At 47.0% G+C, this 22006-nt stretch overlaps 1 protein-coding gene across 1 annotated transcript in view; it reads left to right on the top strand.

Moving 5' to 3' along the window:
* Nucleotides 1–2823: 2823 nt before the first annotated feature.
* Nucleotides 2824–22006, top strand: part of LOC134625700 (beta-1,4 N-acetylgalactosaminyltransferase 2-like) — a 36710-nt gene continuing 17527 nt past the window's right edge. Inside the window, exons 1-3 of the mRNA XM_063470955.1 lie at nt 2824–3197; nt 20045–20188; nt 21676–21782. Of these exons, the coding sequence (XP_063327025.1) occupies nt 2824–3197; nt 20045–20188; nt 21676–21782 (625 nt within the window). The remainder of the gene's footprint in view (nt 3198–20044; nt 20189–21675; nt 21783–22006) is intronic.

Genomic DNA, 22006 nt, shown 5'->3' with positions numbered 1-22006 from the left:
TCAGCGGAAGAAACTTAGGCACATCGTGCACTGCTGCTGCTGCTGCTGCTCCTGCTACTCTATTACGACCTGCTACATTTCATTATCAAGGCCTAGCCAGCAAAGACGCAGAAGACAACACGGTCGGCGGTGGTCACATAATAGACAGGTCCGAACACGAAACCTTCTCCAGAAAGACAGAAGAAGAAGAAGAAGAAGAAGAAGAAGAAGAAGAAGAAGAAGAAGAAGTCAGTGTCCATCTAACTGACGAGTTTGAACATGACAAGAAAATTGCCTTTGTTTGGGCCGAGGCGCAAGCATCCGGCTTTGAAATCTCATCGCAACATTACCAGGGTGACGACTCGGAAGATAACTCGGAAGATGACTCGGAAAAAGAGTCGCAAGATGACAACGAGCACTCTGAGGCCGAGCTTCGCGACAAGGATGCTATGGGGGGCACTGAGGATGGCGGTGATGATGGTCGCGATGATAATTACAGTGAAGACGACGACGTAGATTACGACGAAGCTGTAGGCGATTGCCACAAAGGTGGCGGCGATGACGATTATCACGAAGATGGTAGCGACGAAGACGACACCGACGACTACGATGGAGAAGAAGAAGAAGAAGAAGAAGAAGAAGAAGAAGAAGGAGAAGAAGAAGAAGAAGAAGAGGACGAGCAATCGTCGCAGTCGATTTATCCCAAACCCCGCGACCTAGAGCAGCGAGGAGGCCCCACCGAAGAGGCTCTAGCCGCGGTCCGAGATGAGGCGTCCTCGTTCATGGCGTACTCTCCGCCCGAGATAGAGGACGCCGTGGTCGCGATGACCAACCTGGAAGCGTCCAGGCGCCGCACCGCCATCGACGGTTGGAAGCCCATGGGCCGCGCCGAGTTCCGAGCCTACGTGGGGCTGCTGATACTCGCCGGCGTGTACAGGTCGCGAGGCGAGGCCTGCGAGAGCCTGTGGGACGCAGAGAGCGGCAGGTCTGTGTTCAGAGCCACGATGCCGCTCAAGACCTTCCGGGCTTACTCGAGCGCCCTGCGGTTCGACGACCGAGAGACCAGAGAGGCCAGGCGTCGCAACGACCGCGGTCAATACGACAAGCTGGCCCCGGTCAGAGCGGTGTGGGATGAGTGGTGCGGGCGCTTGCCTCTCATGTACCGACCGGGACCCGAGGTCACCGTGGATGAGAGACTGGTGCCGTTTAGAGGTTTGTGTGATGATGATGATGATGATGATGATGATGATGATGATGATGGGACGTATGGGATGGATAGTCGGTTTTCCTCACTGTATTTTTTTTTGTACTTTTTGTATTTTTTTTGGGGGGGGGGGCTTTTATTTGGTTTTTCTCCCTGTGTGCTTGTGAAACTGAGATACGTTCTGAACTCTTTCACTCGCTTGGTGCATGTGTGTCCGACTGTCTCTCTGTGGTGATTGTGATGATATTGGCATGTATGGGACGGATATTAGGCTTTCCTCAATTCCTCAATGTATATTTTTTGTGTACTTTTGTTTGGATTTCTGCCTGCGTGTTTGTGAAACTGGGACAGCTTCTGAACTCTCTCTTGGTTTCTTGTCGTATCACCCACAGGAAGGTGTCCGTTCAGGCAGTACATGCCCAGCAAACCGGCCAGGTACGGGATCAAGATATGGGTCGCGTGCGACGCCCAGTCCAGCTACGCATGGAAAATGCAGGTGTACGCCGGCAAGCCCGACAAGCTCGGTCCTCCCGAAAAGAACCTGGCCGCCCGAGTGGTCATGGACCTCACCGAGGGACTGGCGCCTGGACGCAACGTCACCTGCGACAACTTCTTCACGTCGCGCGAGCTCGCGACGAGGCTTTTTCGCGAAAGAGGCCACACATTGCTGGGCACCCTCCGAGCCAACAGGCCTGAGATCCCCAGAGAGCTGCGCTGCGTCAAGGGCAGGGCCGTCGGCTCCACCCAGGCCGCGGTGCTCCGCGGCGGCCCGGACGGCTGGTCACCCAACGCGGTCGTCCTGTCCTATGTGGCGAAAAAGAACAAGAACGTGCTACTCCTCACCACCTCTCCGCGCTACGTCGGGCCCTCCGGGTCGCCGCTGGAGCCGAGCAGCAACCCCGACGGCTTGGGCGGCTCTGCGAAACCCTCAATGGTGCTGCATTACAATCGCACCAAGGGAGGCGTCGACAACCTAGACAAGGTTGTGGGGACCTACAGCTGCAGGAGAAAGACTTCTAGGTGGCCCGTGGCCCTTTTCCACAACATGGTGGACGTGGCGGCCTACAACGCGTTCGTCCTCTGGAGGGAGATCCACCCGGACTGGATGTCGGGCAAACTCAACAAACGAAGGCTGTTCCTTGAGCGTCTGGGCAAAGCGCTCGTTCTCCCGACGCTCGAGGCCAGGGGACGACGAGGAACGCGAGGAGGAAGGCGAGAAGGAGAAGGAGAAGGAGAAGGAGAAGCCGTCTCCACTCCTGATTCCCGCCGCGACGAACCGCGGGAAACCCCGGTCAAGAGGCAGAGGTGCCGCGTCTGTCCCAGGAGCAAGGACGTCAAGACCAAGATCGTTTGCTTCGCCTGCCACGTGCATGTGTGCTCGAGGTGCGCGCTCACGTACTGCCCCAACTGCGCCGCGGCCCGCTGTCCGGTTTCGCGACGAGACCCCTCCGACGACGACGAGCGCCGGGGCCCACCTGTGTCTGCTTGACCCCTCTTCCTTTCTCTCTCTCCCTCTCCACCTCCGAAGATGGTCGAGAAAAGCTACCTATTGACACACCAACTACTCGTAGGCCGAGCGCGTCTGCGTCGACGACTCGGGACATTCACAAGCTCCTTCTCCAAAGCTCACGTCACTGGGAATGGACACGTACGGTCGTGACAGCAGCAACGACGGCGAGAACGGCGACGAGGGGATCCCGGTCTCTGAATCGGACCGAATCGGACCGATTGGAGAGCGCGAACCGGGGGAGGAGCGATCGTCGCAGAAACCGAACGAGCGTCCCCGTGTGCTTCAGGGATCACCCGCCAGTCGCTACTGGGACAACACAAAAGAAACGCACCGGTTCAAGCCGTGGCTCCGTTCGACGGGACGTGCGCGTGTTCCGTTTGCAGAGTCGAGAAAACCCGGCGCGCTTCAAACGCCACCCCAGAAACAGCGAGAGACGTCTTCCGACACTATGCGTGGATTTTCGATCCGCCGCAACCGCGCGGCCGCCGTCGCAATCGATGGAGGGTTACAGCCGTTTAGGTGTCTTTGTCTGATGCTGCGACGGGACCCGCTTTAACCGGGGGTCCGCCTGACCCCCACCTCCCCCACCCCAAGCTGCCTCCGCAGCCCTTTGTTCCGTTTCGTGACGAGACCTGGGTCCGCGCTGCCGGGGTCCGCGTGACCCCCTCACACGCACACACCTCTCTCCCTCAACCCCCCCCTCACCGAGCCTCCGCGCAAGGTCCAGCTGCACCACGAGCTGGGGGTCCGCGTGACCCCACTCCCCGAGCGTTTTCTTTTTTTTTTCTTTTGGTCCAGGCCCAGGGCTGCACAAGGGTTAACCCTTGTGCGCCCTGGACCAAAAAAAAAAAAAAAAAGGGAGGGGGGGGGGGTCACACAGACCCCGGCAGCGCAGAACCAGGTCTCGTCGCGAAACAGGGCCCCGGCTCGGGGTGGGGGCGGATGGGGGTCAGGTGGACCCCCTGCTATAGCGGGTCTCGTCACAGCGTCGGACAAAGGCACCTAATCGGCTGTAAACCTCCATCGATCGGGTAAGTTACGATGGCAAACCTTGGGGTCTGGAGGGACCCCCAAGCGCCAAGGCAACAACTCTCAACTTCACATCATCATCTTCATCATCATCATCATCGTCTCCTTCTCGAGAGTGTTCACGGAAACCGGCCTCAGTGAGGACCTCGGACTCTCCCTGCCTGCTAGTCCTCCTACCTCCTTCCTCTTGGTTCTCCTGCTCCTCGCAGGGTAGGGCTTAGCCTTACGGGCCCCGGGTTACGCGTAAACCGGCCTAAGTGAGGACCTCGGGCGCCTCCTGCATCCCAGTCCTCCTCCCTCCTGCTCCTCGGTTCTCCTGCTCCTCGCAGGGTAGGGCTTAGCCTTACGGGCCCCGGGTTACGCGTAAACCGGCCTAAGTGAGGACCTCGGACCTTCCATGCCTGCTGGTCCTCCTTCCTCCTTCTGCTCCATTCTCCTGCTCCTCGAAGGCGAGCACCTTGCCGGATGGGCCCCGGTTTACGCATAAACCGGCCTAAGTGAGGACTGGGGTAGCTCTCTACTCCGTGGGTACTCTGTGACCACTTAGTAATGGCGATGGGGTATTTCGCAACCCCAATGCACGTTCGTAAGTTACGATGGGAAACACTGGGGTCTGGAAGGACCCCCAAGCGCCACGGCAACAACTCTCAACTTCATATCATCATCTTCATCATCATCATCATCATCATCGTCTCCTTCTCGGCAGTGTTCGCGTAAACCAGCCTAAGTGGGGACCTCGGACTCTCCCTGCCTGCTAGTCCTCCTACCTCCTTCTGCTCCGTTCTGCTGCTCCTCGAAGGCAAGCACCTTGTCGGATGGGCCCCGGGTTATGCGTAAACCGGCCTAAGTGAGGACCTCGGACTCTCCCTGCCTCCAAGTCCTCCTTCCTCCTTCTGTTCCGTTCTCCTGCTCCTCACAGGGGAGCGTTTAGCCGGATTGGCCTCGGGTTACGCGTAAACCGGCCTTCGAGAGGAGCAGGGATGTTCTCTACTCCACGATTACTATGGGGTCAAAGCGTACCCACGATGGGGTATTTCGCCACCCCAATACACATTTGTGAGTTACGATGGCAAACACTGGGGTCTGGAGAGACCCCGAACCGCCATTCGTGAGTTACGATGGCAAACACTGGGGTCCGGAGGGACCCCGAACCGCCGGAGGAAACAACTCTCAACTTTAGATCATCATCATCATCATCATCATCATCGTCGTCGTCTCCTTCTCGGCAGTGTTCGCGTAAATGGCCCTAAGTGAGGACCTCGGACTCTCCCTGCCTCCAAGTCCTCCTTCCTCCTTCTGCTCCGTTCTCCTGCTCCTCACAGGGGAGCGTTTAGCCGGATGGGCCTCGGGTTACGCGTAAAACGGCCTTCGACAGGAGCAGGGATGTTCTCTACTTCACGATTACTATGGGGTCAAAGCGTACCCACGATGGGGTATTTCGCAACCCCAATACACATTCGTAAGTTACGATGGCAAACACTGGGGTCTGGAGGGACCCCGAACCGCCATTCGAAAGTTACGATGGCAAACACTGGGGTCCGGAGGGACCCCGAACCGCCGGAGCAAACAACTCTCAACTTCAGATCATCATCATCATCATCATCATCATCATCATCAATGTCTCCTTCTCGGCAGTGTTCGCGTAAACCGGCCTAAGTGAGGACCTCAGACTCTCCCTGCCTCTCCATCCTGCGACCTCCTTCTGCTCCGATCTCCTGCTCCTCGCAGGTGAGCGCTTTGCCGGATGGGCCTTGGGTTACGCGTAAATGGGCCTAAGTGAGGACCTCGGGCTCTCCGTTGCTCCTCGTCTTCCTTGCTCCTTCTCCATCATTCTCCTGCGCCTCGCTAGTGAAAGAGCAGCTGTTTGGCCTGCCTATTACGCGAACACCGCCCTCCAGTTGGACCTCGGGCTCTCCGTGCATCCTCGTCCTCCTTGCTCCCTCTACATCCTTGTCACGCTCCTCGTTAGAGTACGCTTAGCTTTGCAGAGGGCAGTGTTCGCGTAAACCAGCCTAAGCGAGGACCTCGGACGCCTCCTGCATCCCAGTCCTCCTACCTCCTGCTCCTCGGTTCTCCCTCTCCTCGCGGGCCCCGGGTTACGCGTAAACCGGTCTAAGTGAGGACCTCGGACTCTCCCTGCCTGCTGGTCCTCCTTCCTCCTTCTGCTCCGTTCTCCTGCTCCTCGAAGGCAAGCACCTTGCCGGATGGGCCTCGGGTTACGCGTAAACCGGCCTAAGTAAGGACCGGTAGTGCTCTCTACTCCGTGGGTACACTGTGACCCCTTAGTAATGGCGATGGGGTATTTCGCAACCCCAATGCACATTCGTAAGTTACGATGACAAACACTGGGGTCTGGAAGGACCCCGAACCGCCGGAGAAAAACAACTCTCAACTTTAGATCATCATCATCATCATCATCATCATCATCGTCGTCTCCTTCTCGGCAGTGTTCGAGTAAACCGGCCTAAGTGAGGACCTCGGACTCTCTTTGCCTCCTAGTCCTGCGACCTCCTTCTGCTCCGTTCTCCTGCTCCTCGCAGGTGAGCGCTTTGCCGGATGGGCCTTGGGTTACGTGTAAATGGGCCTGAGTGAGGACCTCGGGCTCTCCGTTGCTCCTCGTCTGCCTTGCTCCTTCTCCATCGTTCTCCTGCGCCTCGCTAGTGAAAGAGCAGCTGTTTGGTCTGCCTATTACGCGAACACCGCCCTCCGTTTGGACCTCGGGCTCTCCGTGCCTCCTCGTCCTCCTTGCTCCCTCTACATCCTTGTCCCGCTCCTCGCTAGAGTACGCTTAGGTTTGCAGAGGGTGGGTTTCGTGAACACCCTCTTCGGTGAAGACCTTGGGATCTCCGTTGCTCCCCGTCTTCCTTGCCCCTTCTACATTACTCTCAAGTGCCTCGCTAGTGAAAGAGCAGCTGTTTGGCCTGCCTATTACGCGAACACCATCCTCCGTTTGGACTTCAGACACTCCTTGCCTCCTCCTCATCCTTGCTCCCTCTACATCATTCAGATGCTCCTCGCTAGCGTACGCTTAGGTCTCCGGAGGGCCGGTTTCGCGAACACCCCCCTTCGGTGAGGACCTCCGGCTTTCCATGCCTCCGTGTCCTCCTTGCTTTCTCTCCATCATTCTCAAGTGCCTCGCTAGTGAAAGCGCAGCTGTTTGGCCTGCCCATTACGCGAACACCGCCCTCTGTTTATGCTCCTCGCTAGCATACGCTTATGTCTGCGGAGGGCCGGTTTCGCGAACACCCCCTTCGGTGAGGACCTCTGGATCTCCGTTGCTCCTCGTCCTCCTCGCTCCCTCTACATCGTTCTCAAGCGCCTCGCTAGTAAAAGAGAAGCTGTTTGGCCTGCCCATTACGCGAACACCGCCCTCCGTTTATGCTCCTCGCAAGCGTACGCTTATGTCTGCGGAGGGCCGGTTTCTTGAACACCGCCATCGGTGAGGACCTCTGGATCTCCTTTGCTCCTCGTCCTCCCTGCTCCCTCTCCTTTGTTCTCATGCGCCTCGCTAGTGAAAGAGAAGCTGTTTGGCCTGCCTATTACGCGAACACTGCCCTCCAGTTGGACCTCGGGCTCTCCATGCCTCCTCGTCCTCCTCGCTCCCTCTACATCGTTCCCCTGCGCCTCGCTAGTGAAAGAGCAGCTGTTTGGCCTGCCTATTACGCAAACACCGCCCTCCATTTGGACCTCGGGCTCTCCGTGCCTCCGTGTCCTCCTTGCTTTCTTTCCATCATTCTCAAGTGCCTCGCTAGTAAAAGTGCAGCTGTTTGGCCTGCCCATTACGCGAACACCGCCCTCCGTTTATGCTCCTCGCTAGCGTACGCTTATGTCTGCGGAGGGCCGGTTTCGCGAACACCCCCTTCGGTGAGGACCTCGGGATCTCCGTTGCTCCTCGTCCTCCTTGCTCCTTCTCCTTCGTTCTCATGCGCCTCGCTAGTGAAAGAGAAGCTGTTTGGCCTTCCTATTACGCGAACACTGCCCTCCAGTTGGACCTCGGGCTCTCCGTTGCTCCTCGTCCTCCTTGCTCCCTCTACATCGTTCTCAAGTGCCTCGCTAGTGAAAGCGAAGCTGTTTTGCCTGCCTATTACGTGAACACCGCCCTCCAGTTGGACCTCGGGCTCTCCGTGTCTCCTCCTCCTCCTTGCTCCCTCTCATTGTTCTCAAGTGCCTCGCTAGTGAAAGAGCAGCCGTTTGGCCTACCCATTACGTGAACATGGCCCTCCATTTATGCTCCTCGCGAGCGTACGCTTAGGCCTGCGGATGGCCGGTTTCGCGAACACCGCCCTCTAGTTGGACCTCAGGCTCTCCGTTTCTCCTCGTACTCCTTACTCCCTCTACATCTTTCTCAAGCCCCTCGCTAGTGAAAGAGCAGCTCTGTGGCCTGCCTACTACGCGAACACCGCCCTCCGTTTGGACTTCAGACACTCCTTGCCTCCTCCTCATCCTTGCTCCCTCTACATCGTTCTCAAGTGCCTCGGTAGCGTACGCTTAGGTCTGCGGAGGGCGGGTTACGCAAACACCACCATTTTTGAGGAACCCAGTACCTCCTACACACACACACACACACACACAGACACACACACACACACACGAGGCAGTGAGGAGGAGAAGGAGGTTGTTGCTACGCCTGCGTCGCGAAACCAGGGCTCATTGTGTGCGCGCCCGGAGTAGCTACGGGGAAACACGTGGGACAACCGACCAGTTTGGGGTCATGGTTTCGCGAAAGACTTTCCCTGAATGTGCCTTAATTTCACCTCTTTTTCCTTTCTCCTTTTCTTAGCTTACTGAAAATGTTGGCGACCAAAGGCCGGATTCAGGGACGTGTGCTGCTTGTGCTACTCGCGTTACGTGGGCAAACTGCTCGCTGTCATCATCGATACAAAGGTAAAGTGCAATCCCAGGGTTGTGTGCTGCTTGTGGTACTCGCTTTATGTAGACAAACTGCTTGCTGTCAACATCGATACAAAGATAACAAAAGAATAGCCTAGTGTAACGTAGTGTTTCATGTTTTGTTTTGTTTTTTTCTAGAATGATTCAAATGTAACCATCGTTTCCCCAACCCCGCAGGCTCTGCGACCCGTGAAGAACTGAGACTCCTTCTGGTCGGTAAAACAGGCTCGAGAAAGAGTGCGTCCGGAAACACCATCCTGGGGGATGCGTACGCTTTCAAAGAGGACGTTTCGCCCGAGTCTCTCACCGACAGCTGTCTCAGAAAAGAGGCAGAGGGCGACAAACTGGTGGGAGAGGATGTGGTGAAAATCAGCCAGCTGCGGCTGGTCACAGAGTGTTACAGGAAGGAGATTACTGAGATTCGTTTGTAACAAAAGGCTGATTCTTTCAATGCACGCATCCTACGGTGAGATTTATATCATGTATTCACAGCCACCAGAGGCGCTGTACAGCACCGAGTGCCTGAAACACAGACAGTTTGTTGATATTTTTTTAATGTAAACCTTCTTTTTTTTTCATGTAAACCTGTTCTTGACATATCTACTGAGATTCGTTTGTCTTGAAAGGCTGATTCAACCCCGTTGTTGACTTTTATTTTGCCTTCCAGATTGCCTCAGTTGTATCGTGAATGTAATTTCAAATAAAATAAAATAAAACTCAGAAGCATCTGTGTGTTGTATTCTTCTTCTTCTTCTTCTTCTTCTCATTATTATTATTATTATTATTATCATTATTATTATTATTATTGTGATTATGCTTCATTTTCATGTACTGGGGTATCAATGACCCCCATGGTGCCACAGCAGCTTCTGTGCGTGGTCCCCAAGTGCTACGTTTTCTTTCCCGATCCCCTGACGAACCCATTAGAATCGCTCTGGGGCACTCTTCGACCCCAAATGATCATTCTGGTTTTTTTTAACATTTTCATTCGCCGGTCTCCACTGAGGTTGGGGTACTCTGGGACCCCCGGGGTCTGGGGCTGCCCCGAAGGGAAGCATGAGGGTTAACATTTTCATTCACCGGTCTCTACTGAGGGTGGGGTACTCTGAGACCCCCGGGGTCTGGGGCTGCCCCGAAGGGGAGCATGAGGGTTAAGTCATGACTCAGAAGGTTAGGGTTTGTTTTTGGTTTTTCCCCCCCTTTTTTCTCCCTGTTGTCATGCAGCTTCTGCTTCAACCTGTGGTGGAGTTCCAGGCAGCTCATTCCTTCCTGCACCTGTTCTTAATGAAGGAACCCATATTTTAGGGGCTCACTGGTGCCACAGTCCTCTGCCAGATAATCATCTCTGCTATGTCAACAGTTATTCCTATCTTGTTTTTGTTTGACCTTAGTATATTAGTGATGGCTTTCTATGTCATACATTTCTCTAACTTTAATGGAATGCAATAAATGGAATCTGCAATAAATTACAGGTAGTAATAAAATAAACTACTAACTCTTTTACGCTGCGTCCACACCTACACGGGTTTTTTTAAAAACGCAGCTGTTTCTATGCGTTTGGACCTTTCGTCCACATGTCAACGGCGTTTCGAATCACCGAAAACGGAGATTTTTTAAAACTCCTTTTTTGCGTTTACGTGTGGACGAGGAATACAGAGTTTGTCACGCAACGTAAAAGGTATGTGCCTTTTTTCACGTCACGCTGTGCGCCACGTTATTGTTTACATGAGATGAATTGCAGAATGGCAGATATTCAGATTAACAGTGACAGTATTTTGTCTCTATCTTCAGGTTTTACACGCTTACATACACACACGCAGTTACTGTCCCTCTATTTAGAAAGGCAGAGGCGTCACGGTGTAATTATTTTACGTGTAGTTGTTTTTTTTCCTGTGTAGTAATATTCAAAATTGCTATCAATACATTTTTCAAAAAAATGCCTCTCTGTGGAAATTGGTTTAAAAACATAAAAAACTGTGGGATACAGTTTGTCCGGGATTTGAACCGGGGGAACAAATTGTGGCAGGATCAGCCTGATATTATTTGTATCCCACTGTAACTTTACTGTATAAAGAGCTAACATCTCCAAAATGTCAGGAGTAGTTAGTCATTACAAGAAGTGTTTGTGAACTAAAAATCAAGAATGTGGGATACTGTTTGTCCGTGATTTGGAGAGCCCAGCGCGTGCTCCCAACGAAGGGAAAACCAATTATGCAGGGGAGACCTACCTCGGCACTTGTGCAGGTGAAGCCAAAGGGAAGATATGCTTCACCATATTTTCTAGTCTTTGGCTTAGAATGAAGTTGGTTTGGAAACATATTCAGCTATGCTTCATCTCATGCTTTGCGTTTGTGTGGGAGCCCCGTCAAAAACCTGTCCATTATGCTAGCAGTGTCCAAGCGTTGTTTTTGGGTTTTTTTCCTTTTCATACCGCGCCCCCCCTGCAATGGCTCTGCGCCCCCCCCCCCCCCCTCCTAGGGGGCGGTCCCCACACTTTGGGAAGGTCTGCATTATATGGAAATGCCACTTCACCCTTCTGCCAGCAAAACTACCGTTACCATGACAACCACCTCTGGTCCTCCGTCAGACCTGCATAGAGGGCTTCTCCAAGCCCAGAAATTTACAACCATGTTTACCTTCTGGTGATTTCACTAGTGAGGCAACCCTCCCCCTCAAATTCCTTGGAAACAGGGCCTCTCTCTGTAATGTCTAATAATATCAGAGTAGCAGTCCACCTCCAAAACTTCTCAACATTACACTGTGTGCAGTAAAAGACAAAACAGAAATATGTAATGCTGGATGAGAAATTAGCCTTAGAGATAAAAATAAATCCCTACAATTCCCTCCTTTTACACCTTTTAAGGTGTAAATTCATAATCCAACTGAAAGCCTCATGCCCCTCCTTGGGATCCTTCACAGGAGTGATACTCGATCAGGATGGTCTTTCTCTCTTAAACATGTTTTAGGGGTCCCAATAAACTGTGAATACTCTGTCACTTTTCTAATAAAAATTACTGGACCTATACAGGCCATCAGCCTAGCTCGTCAGAAGAGTGCAACATGAGGTCAACTGAAATGTTTGATGACACAATTGCTACATAGTGAAAGACAACAATTTTTTTTAATTTTTTTTGTGTATTTGTGACATTCATTAGTACCCTCACTAAGGCAGATCACAGTGTAAACACTGTCTCCAGGTGGAGAACAGGAGTGATACACCTCCTGATAAATATTTGTATATGACTCTATTGTTTACAACATTTTTGCTTAAGTTTTCAAAATTGACAATTTATATTTGAATTTCAAGTTATGAAAATAATTTACTAAACACGTCTGTAGTTTTTACAGTTAAAACCAAAATATAACTACTACAAGGATTTTGGTTTTTTGTGTTATTTCAGATCAGTTGTCTTAATAGAGTATGTCAATGAAAAAAATAACTGTAAATTCAGACACGTGAGGTTGAGCTGAAAAGAATGATACCAAGCAAGGCAAGGAAAAAAATAAAACAATTTGAAGGTGAAATACACATGTAAAATATTTTGGACCTCAGAGGGTTATTATGTTTATGGGGTAATCACTTTTTTTTCCACACAGGGCCATGCTGGTTTGGATTTTTTCCCCCTTAATGATAAACGCCTTCATTTAGAAACTACAAGAATTAGGTGACACAGCCTGAGTGCAGTTTTATCTTTATCCACTTGGTAGAGCCCCAGAGCACCCGTGTACACTAGTAAAAGCAGGAAGTTGTTTTCAGGTCTAAAAACACAGCCTTCTCTGAGCTCATCACAATAAAGCATTTAACCAGAAATTGTCCTCCAGAATGGGTAAAGACTAATATCACAGCTTAAAGTGAGGGCATTCACATGGATAGAATCACACCCCCAATTATAGATACTGAAAAGGACTGCCCACATAGGAGCCCAGGAGTTCAACATTATAACAATAGCCTACATAAAGTTTTAAACTTTTTGGAATTAAACTATTGTGCTTGTTGTGCACATTGTTTTACTGTGTTGTTAGAGTAAAGGTGTACTTTTCCAGATATGGCTCGGATGAGTCAAACCTATAACAGGAAGCTAGTACAAACCCACCACAAGATAGATGGCTCATCACAGTTTTTTTTCTTAAAATTAGGTTAAAGTACTTCAAGCATCAGCACCCATTTGCTTTTCCTAAGACAATTGTGCCTTGTGTAGGGTTTCGTGCAGAATCCATGCACATACACAGTCAGGGTGCTCTGAAAAAGTACTGGAGGTTGTAAACTAGTGATGTGCGGATCGATCCTGAAATATCGATTCCTCCGATACCAGTCATTTATGTTCTAGAATCGATTCTCACATTAAAATATTGATATTTTAGTAATTTAGAGTAAATTTGTAGTTTATCATTAACAGGAACACAGTGGGAAAGAAACTATAACATTCGGATTGTCTACATTCAAAGGAACTACTTCCTCTTCCGCCTTTCATAGTCATGTGCGAAATACGGCTGTATAAATGTCTCGCAGCCCCTTGGCGTGCGCACTCACAGCAATGGCTGAGCGTAATTGTGCGGACGTATTTTACCTCCACAAACAGCTGAGACGTGGTTTGCGATACATGTGGCAAAAAAGTGAGGTGTTGTGGCCATACTTGCCAACCTTGAGACCTCAGAATTAGGGAGACATTCAAAATAGTGATGGGATTTTCGGCTCTTTTTAGAGAACCGGCTCTTTCGGCTCGGCTCACTAAAAAGAGCCGGCTCTTTCGGCTCCCAACCGGCTCTTCAGGTTGTTTTGTTGCTTTAATTAATTTATTATTAACAATAATATAAAATTATGCACAAAAGGAATAACTAATGTAAAAAAAAGTGGTTTTATTTATATATTTTTATATATAAATATATGCGGTGGCCCCTAGAGACAAAGCACATACAAACTCCAAAACACATTTCTAGCGTTAACTGAACTCCCAAAACAGAGCTACCTAGATCACTTAAATTACACAATTGAAAGCATATGTGTATTGTTTGTGTATTTATACACAAGCACTCATATATATTCAAATAATTAAAAGAAAATGTTCATTTACCTGTTACTACCACACACCAAATCCGGTCGTTGGTACTTGCTGGCTTGTGTAGCCACTAGGTAACAAAAGCTCAACACTGGGCCTAGCATCCTGGAGCACTTCTGTTGTGTTTTGTACGTGTTTTGGAGTTTTTATGTGCTTCTGAGTTTTTACGTGCTTCTGACTTTTTACGTGTTTTGGAGTTTGTACGTGCTTCGGAGTTTGTACGTGCTTCGGGGTTTGTACGTGCTTTGTCTCCAGGGGCCACCGTAAATATACTTTTATTTATTCACTCCACATAAAATGTAATAAATAAATCATATAATACAAAAACCAACTATTCACAGTTCAACTTTTAACTATTTAAATTTTCAGCTTTTTCCTTTTAAACATATTTAAAGTGTAACAACACAAAACACTGCAAACCACAACACAATTAAATATAAATTAAAATATGAAAACAAAAAGAAGATGCACATTCTCTGTCATATGGGCCTGCATGAATAAACTTTCTGAATCCTTTATCATCCGCAACTGAAAATAGTTGTGGATGATTACTATACTTTTCTAATGTGACGTTGTTGTCCCTGGCTCTCTTTCTCTGTCTCTCCCTCCCACTCTGTTCCTGTGCTACTGCGTGTGTAACTACCGCCCCTCCCCCCTCTGCCCTGCGCAAAGCACAAGGCTCGCGTGCGGAGTGAAGCGGGGAAAAAATGTGCGAGAGAGAGGGTGAGAGAAAGAAAAAAACAACCCACGGAGCCGGCTCGCGTCGTTCACGTCACAGATCCGGCTCTAAGAGCCATTTCGTTCGCGACCGACACATCACTAATTCAAAAGGGCTGTTGGGGGGGGATAAATACATTTTACAGTGTTTATTTATCGGATAAATGTCACCGTTATTATTGGCCGGCCCGGAAACAGCGGGGGTGTCCAAATTCAGAGGCTGCTTCCACCTGAGGACCCGGCCTTCGCGGTCTAAAGAAAGCCAGGTAGTACGTCACGAGCTCCCTCGGTGGAGTGAAACTCTGCCGTCTGCTCCTTGCTATCTAAAATATAACCGGGCGCTGGCGTAAACTCTCGACCGTCTCACACTTTGTTTAATTAGTTTTCTGTTTGACGTTTGTTCAGCTGTGTGAAAACCCCGGAGGAACCCTCCCGAGGGACTAATAAAGTTAAATTTAATTTAATCTAATCTAATAACTTTAATCTCAGCCAAACCGATTTACCCACGAACAAATAAAACACTGAAAAAGCCAAACAATAACATTTTTAAGTTATCAAAGTGACTTATATATCATGTTTAACCCGAGTAGTGAAAGACGGCGGGGGTTTGAAAACGATGTGTCGATCGGCTCAGATATTTGAAGTTTACACAGCTACATTCTCACCTGAAAATATGTTAAAAGTTTTTTGCGACCCAGAAAGAGAAATAAGAGTAATATTAAAACTAAGTCGCTGCCGCCATTGTTGGAAACTGGAATTGGCTGGGCCGCGCTATGAATTCTGTGATATGGTTTTTCAATTTTGTTGTCCGGGTGGAAAATCGGGAGAAATTCGGGAGAATGGTGGCTCCGGGAGATTTTCGGGAGGGGCACTGAAATTCGGGATTCTCCCGGAAAAATCGGGAGGGTTGGCATGTATGGTTGTGGCAACATCACTAACCTTGTCAAACACCTCAGAGTAAATCATATCACAGAATATGACGAGCGTATGTTGAGACGAACTGAAGAGGAGGAGAGGAGAGGGACAGGTGCTGCTAGGGCGAGACAGACATCTCTCACGGAGTCCTTTAGTGCTGCAGGCAGGCAAGGTGTTCAAATAGCGCACAACTTCAGTTTTTTTATTTCTATGTGATGAACTCTGCATTATTAAGTGATAAGAACAAGTAATCTGATGTCCTGTAATCATTATGACGCTATAATTTGAGATACAACAAATAAAATAAGTTTTTGTACAAAGTATCGGTATCGGATCAGTATCGTCGATACCACCCTGAATATTACTTGGTATCGGATTGGAAAGGAAATCAGTGGTATCGCACATCACTATTGTAAACTCTAATGTGCTCTCACTGTTTTCAGTGACATCCCCAACCGAAAGAGATTAACCTATAATTTAACCTATAACAGTTACAATTTGACTTTATGAAGTTAACGTTAGAATAGAATTCCAGCCTACAATCACCTACAACAGAGTGATGCTAAAGGATCTAACAGCCTTATTAAAAAACAAACAAACAAAAAAACCCCAGTTGATCCTGTTCAAGTCACCATAGACAACGTTGACACCTTTAAAAAAAACTGATAGCATTATAGAATATGGAACTGTATAATACCATACAATAAAATGTTATTTATATAGCACATTTAAAAACCAGAGGTGTGCCAAAGTGCTTCACAGAATCAATTAAGTGTAATTACAGATACAAATACAAATATACTGACAGGTGGGAGATATAACTATCCAATATACACCAGGCACAGTAGGCGGACGATAGGCACACAGTAGGCACAAGCCAAAGGCTGAAGGTTAAATCATTATAAGTTATAATCAGAGCATAACGATAAAATACAGTACCATTACACATGCGGGCTCTAGGAAGCCGGAAAGGCTAGGCTAAATAAACAGCATAAAGAACACTTCACAGAAAAACACTTCACTGTGGAGGCACCACATGTGCTGTAAAAGTGGGCAGTATATCCTCTTTTAAATGCAATTGATCTCAGGCTTGGTTTGCTCAGCTGTGGTTAATAACTGTGCCAAAGAGAAGCATATACATATAGAGGCCTGATTTTCAACCGAAATGCAAACTGCACAGTTTCAGTGGGGTATGTAAATTACAGGGGAGTCTGGGCAGCCTGGTATTACATGACGATAACATGACAGCTTTGGGGAGAGAACACGATTGCTGTGTTGTCATATATAACACTAAGGTGTAACATTTACATTTAACCTTTATCTTCATGCCGATATTTCATGCAAATGAGCAACATTTCATCTTTTAAATACAATGCTACAAGCCTGGTAATCTCAGGGTATGAGTCAAATCTTTATTTTGCACGCACACACGCGCGTACACACACACACACACACACACACACACACACAAACAACTGGGTAACTGCCAGTACAGGAACCTTGTGGTGTGGGTTTAAGGTGAAGGCTAGACTGGGGAAAAGAGCCAGGGTGCTCAGAATTACTGTAACAGAAGAACCAGGAGTCAAGGGGTGTTCCAGACACTGATCCAGGGTGAAACAGACAAATTGTGAACAGTCCGGGTGAGCAGTGAGTCCAGAATGGAGATCTGAGCTGTTCCAGTGAGTTGGGCAGGGAGGCAGGCAGGAGCATGAGCAGTGAAGCTGCCGAGCAGACCATCAACTGAACAGAGATCTGGTTATTGGAAGTTACAAGATGGCATCCAATGAACTGGAAGAAAACAGCACTCACCCGGACCATTACAATTTGTATGCACAGAAAAATTTTTGAAGGACAAAAAGCTACAACCGAATAAATTGTGTATAAATGTATTGGATGTACACATTTGTAAAATAGCTGTACATGTAGTCATATTGCTTCAAATTTGTTTGTGGATTGGAGCATGCATTTGTGAGTACTCAAAAGTTACACACAAATGTACTGTACACATTTGTAAAGATTATTTTACGCTTATGGATCATATGGTATGCATTCATAGCCATTTTGGGGGTAAATATCTCTCCATAATAATGTAGCATGGGGGACATGCAGGCTCAGCAAACACATGAATGTGGGTACATGTAGCCACTGCACAGTGGAGTCTGGGTGGGGAGCCAACTGTTGATTCCAGTGTTGGCGTGAAATGTGGGATACATCTGAGCACCGCAGTGTGTGGCCCAGGCAAGTACGCTGTGGGCAGATCAGTTTTGGTAGTAGACATCTCCAGAAGAGAAAATCACATCCTGTGTAAGGAGCCAGCTCAGACTTATAATAATAATTCACAAACCAAAAGCTCAGTCTTGATGACCTGCTCTGACATTGGAAGGAAAGAAGGTGATGCGTGGGTTTGCTAACTTTCTGGGACAGACTTAAGTCATGACTCAGAAGGTTAGGGTTTGTTTTTGGTTTTTCCCCCCCTTTTTCCTCCCTGTTGTCATTCTGAGCTGCAGCTTCTGCTTCAACCTGTGGTGGAGTTCCAGGCAGCTCATTCCTTCCTGCACCTGATCTTAATGAAGGAACCCATATTTTAGGGGCTCACTGGTGCCACAGTCCTCTGCCAGATAATCATCTCTGCTATGTCAACAGTTATTCCTATCTTGTTTTTGTTTAACCTTAGTATATTATTGCCATTTACCCGGATTTTCTGCTTTCCACACAGGAACTTGTCTGAATTCACTGTTGGAAATTGGTTTGCGTAAACGTCATGTCACCTGTGCACTGTGGATGCTGCTGGCACCATTCCCTTTAGCCTGCCAGAATCTGTGGACCGACCACGGCTGGACCTGTAAACCTTGCAAATTCTCTCTCATTTTTTGACAAATAAACCAGGTTTATGGTCAAGTAGAGGTGGCGCGTTTGCGGTCTGCTCCAGTCCGGGGATTGCCTGTCTGTCTGCAGCGAGCTCTGTTTTCAGAGTGAGGCAGTTTGTAGAGAATGTAGTACAACAGTTTGTGGAAAAACTCTTGCTTGTGCCTTTAGTGAAATTCATTTAGACAAAAGTCTTTCAGACAAAGGTGATGCAGTTTCTAGACGTGGTTTTCACATTTTTATTGATGTACCAGACGGATATTCTTTTTACGAAACATTTAGTGGTACATGTGGTAGACATGCAGTGAGTCATTCTGAAAAACAGGATACGTTGTGGTTGCAGTGTCGCAAGCACTGCAAATGGTTTAAATGTGTTACATGCAGATGAAACAGAAAATGTCAGTAAAATGTGTTTTACACTTTGAATTCATTTTTTCCTCATGGGTGAAAACATTAAAGAAATCATATGTTACATTCATATGTGAATCAAGGAACTTGCTATTTATGTAATACTGTGAGGATTATTAATGTTGGATAACAAAAAAAGTGTTTTATGAAGTTAATTTTATTTTCATGCAATACAGTGTGATTTTTTTATGAGATATCCAGAATCTTTAACGCATTTGTTAATATATATTATAAGCACATAAGTTTATTAGCTGATAAAATCAAATATAGCAGTGTTAAGCTGCTCAAGGTTTCCACCCCCACCAGACTGTTTTTCGTTAACTACTTTAAAGAAGGACACTCCCTCACTCACTGTACACAAGCACCCAGCCCCTGAACTCTTAAGAGGTTTTTTCAAATCTCAGGCTGTTTGATTTTGTGGCTCCAGTAAAACTTTAGAAGGAAGAAATGGTAAGACATGGATCATTTCTATACTGTAGCCAGTGGTTAAATATCATTAGTTTTGTTCATTCTGTTACCATTAACACAAGAATAAAATTTCAATGACATATGACATAAATTTACATAAATAAATGTAAATGTTAATTCAGTTAATTATGATATTAATTATAATGTTCATTTATTTTCATCTCTTAGATGACTACTCCTGATTTCTGTCCAAAGAAAAGTATATAAACAAGAGTTTTGATGTAGATATTATCCACGTGAAACTTAACACTAAAAGAAAAAGGAAAGAATTTGTGCAGACAAGGGCAGACGATTATATATTATATTTGATTTAATTAATATTTTCTTCAGTGCATCTTTAGACTTTGCATCTTTAGTACTAAAATAAATAGAAATAATCCTGCCACCTGACAACTGTTGGGGGCAGGAGCATTAGAACTGCCATCTTTGCCCTTGGGTCCTTTGCTAGCAAACTGTCTACAACGTGAGTTTGTGTGTGTGTATGTCTGCAGATGTCATTGAGTAGCACAAGGCTCCGGCTGGTGGCTGTTACTCTGATCATCCTGATGGCTTTCTATGTCATACATTTCTCTAACTTTAATGGAAATCTGTTCAAGTTTTCCAGCGCAACAAAACTAAGGTAATAACAATTGTGTGTATGTGTGTGTAGAAACCCCTCCTCTTGTATATTTGGCAGTGTTTGAAAGTGTTTTCATTAAATTGTTTTTATCTTTCTGTTTCAAGTTTCAAGTCCTTAACACACACCACACGAACATGTGGAGTGTTTTGAATGACCACTTTGTGTTTTTTTGTTGCTGACCAAAAAAACTGCATTTTATTTGAGGAAAGTTGGTATACTGCTATCCAGATGAAGCAACAGTCTTGTTACCCTTAATGCATCATGAAAATACTTTTTAGACTAGTCTCCCAAATTCCCATAAGAATTGAACACTACTCGATTTAAATGTGATATAGAAGAGAATTTTGACCCTTTAGGAGTTCTGTATTTCCTTTGTTCTTCAGGTCAGTTTCTCCTAGGAACTTTTCACTGGCTCATCAATGTACCTGCCCTAAAGGCTCAGAACTTCTTAAAGATTATATACCCGAGGATCAATACGAAGAGTTTGTTAAACGGCGAGCTAAGGAGCTCCAACAGTACAAAACCAGGTAGGGGGTGGATGAATGAATGCTGTGTGATTTAACAGTAATGCAATGGCATTTGTAACTGAACATAATCAATTGGTATCTTTGTAAACTATAATTAATGTAGACGCATTTGGCATTATTTGATATTATAATCATGAGCTCCAATAAGATAAGGTAAGATGCTTTCTTATTCAAAAAGTAAGAAAGGGTTGGGTAACCTCTTTTTACTGGTCAGCCTTGGCTATATCAAGTCCAACAGCAAGCACTGTGCTGTCCTCTACTTACCGTCATGTTGTACATACATTAACTGTCCGGACAAATGAATGTGGAAACCATAAATTAATATACTGTTTATCGCCCCCGACCCACTTTGGGTTTTTATAACCAAATCTTACCAAAATGGCTTGATTAATTTATTAGGCAATTTACTATGTTCCTATTGAGATGCTCTGTTCTATAACTCTCTTTATATTTTGGTTTTGCAAATCCCCTAATTGTTTCAGATCTATTCAAATGCTCTGTTGCTGCTCTGTCCTTGTTGTACTGAATAAATGTGAAAAGAAGTGCTGTCAGGGTTAATGTGCATTTAGAGACATGTTAGGTGCTCGTGTAACTGGTTTCTGCTTCACCCCGCTGCAACAGGTTGGTCCAAACAGACTCCTTGAGTCTGCATTGTGTTTTTAAGAACACAAGGAGTCTCTGATTGATTGTCTCCACTTTATTTCCTGAATGGAAACAACAGTGTTGTATCAGTGGGCGACCGTGGCTCAGGGGGTTGGGAAGCTCATCTTACCGGTTCGATCCCCTGCTCTGTCTGTCTTGGTCGTTGTGTCCTTGGGCAAGACACTTCATCTACCGCCTACTGGTGTTGGCCAGAGGGGCCGATGGCGCAATATGGCAGCCTCGCTTCTGTCAGTCTGTCCCAGGGCAGCTGTGGCTACAACTGTAGCTTGCCTCCACCAGTGAGTGAATGAATAGTGGAATTGTAAAGCGCTTTGAGGGTCTTGAAAAGCGCTATATAAATGCAATCAATTATTATTTTTATTATTATTATTATTAGTGCAAAGGGCTCGCCACACACCACTCCGCACAGCACAACACGGCAGAACATCCCATTAGCATACAGTTTTACACAATAATAAACAAATGAAAAGTACATAAAACTATTTCCCCATTACACTGACATTTGTGGCAAGTGGAATAATACCACATAAACAATGTTACACCCAGAAGGGTAATATGTTGATGATTTGTCACCTAGCATAAAATATTACGCTTTGGGAGTGAGAACGTGTTGCACTTCAACACCAGAGTTGCTTCGCTTGGTGCAGTCAGCAGAATATCATCCAGTGCGTGGGGCTGCACGTGTTAGCGGGGTTAGCTCGTTAACGCGTTGACAGTAAATGCGGTTATGGCCTTAACGTCATTTTAACGAGATTAACGCTGACAGCACTAGTAAAAAGGTGATACCTGTTTGTATATCTACCCACATTTCATCTCTTCATCAGGATGGCGTCTGAACTATCCAGATTGCTGTTTGCTTCGCCTAACTCTCCTCTGCAGTATCCTATTCAAGGTTATATCGTACAGCCTTTGACCTCTACTCTCATACCAGGTATGCCAAGCCTAATATATGCAACAGACAACAGTTTACCAGTGGTCAGTATTGTTGTATATGTGCTGTATATTCCTTTCTACTTTATTAGAAAAATGGTAAATGAATGTTGATCTGAGACTAAATTTGGTGGTATTTCTCAGATTATTAAGTAAACTTTAATACCTCTGAATTAGAGTCATTAGTGAGTCAAATTAACATGCAATTTCAGGAATTTTCCATGT

Source organism: Pelmatolapia mariae, linkage group LG4 (genome assembly GCF_036321145.2).
Source record: "Pelmatolapia mariae isolate MD_Pm_ZW linkage group LG4, Pm_UMD_F_2, whole genome shotgun sequence".
Lineage (NCBI taxonomy): Eukaryota > Metazoa > Chordata > Actinopteri > Cichliformes > Cichlidae > Pelmatolapia > Pelmatolapia mariae.
Note: the sequence above shows the minus strand (reverse complement) of the source record. Positions and strands in the feature narration are given on the sequence as shown.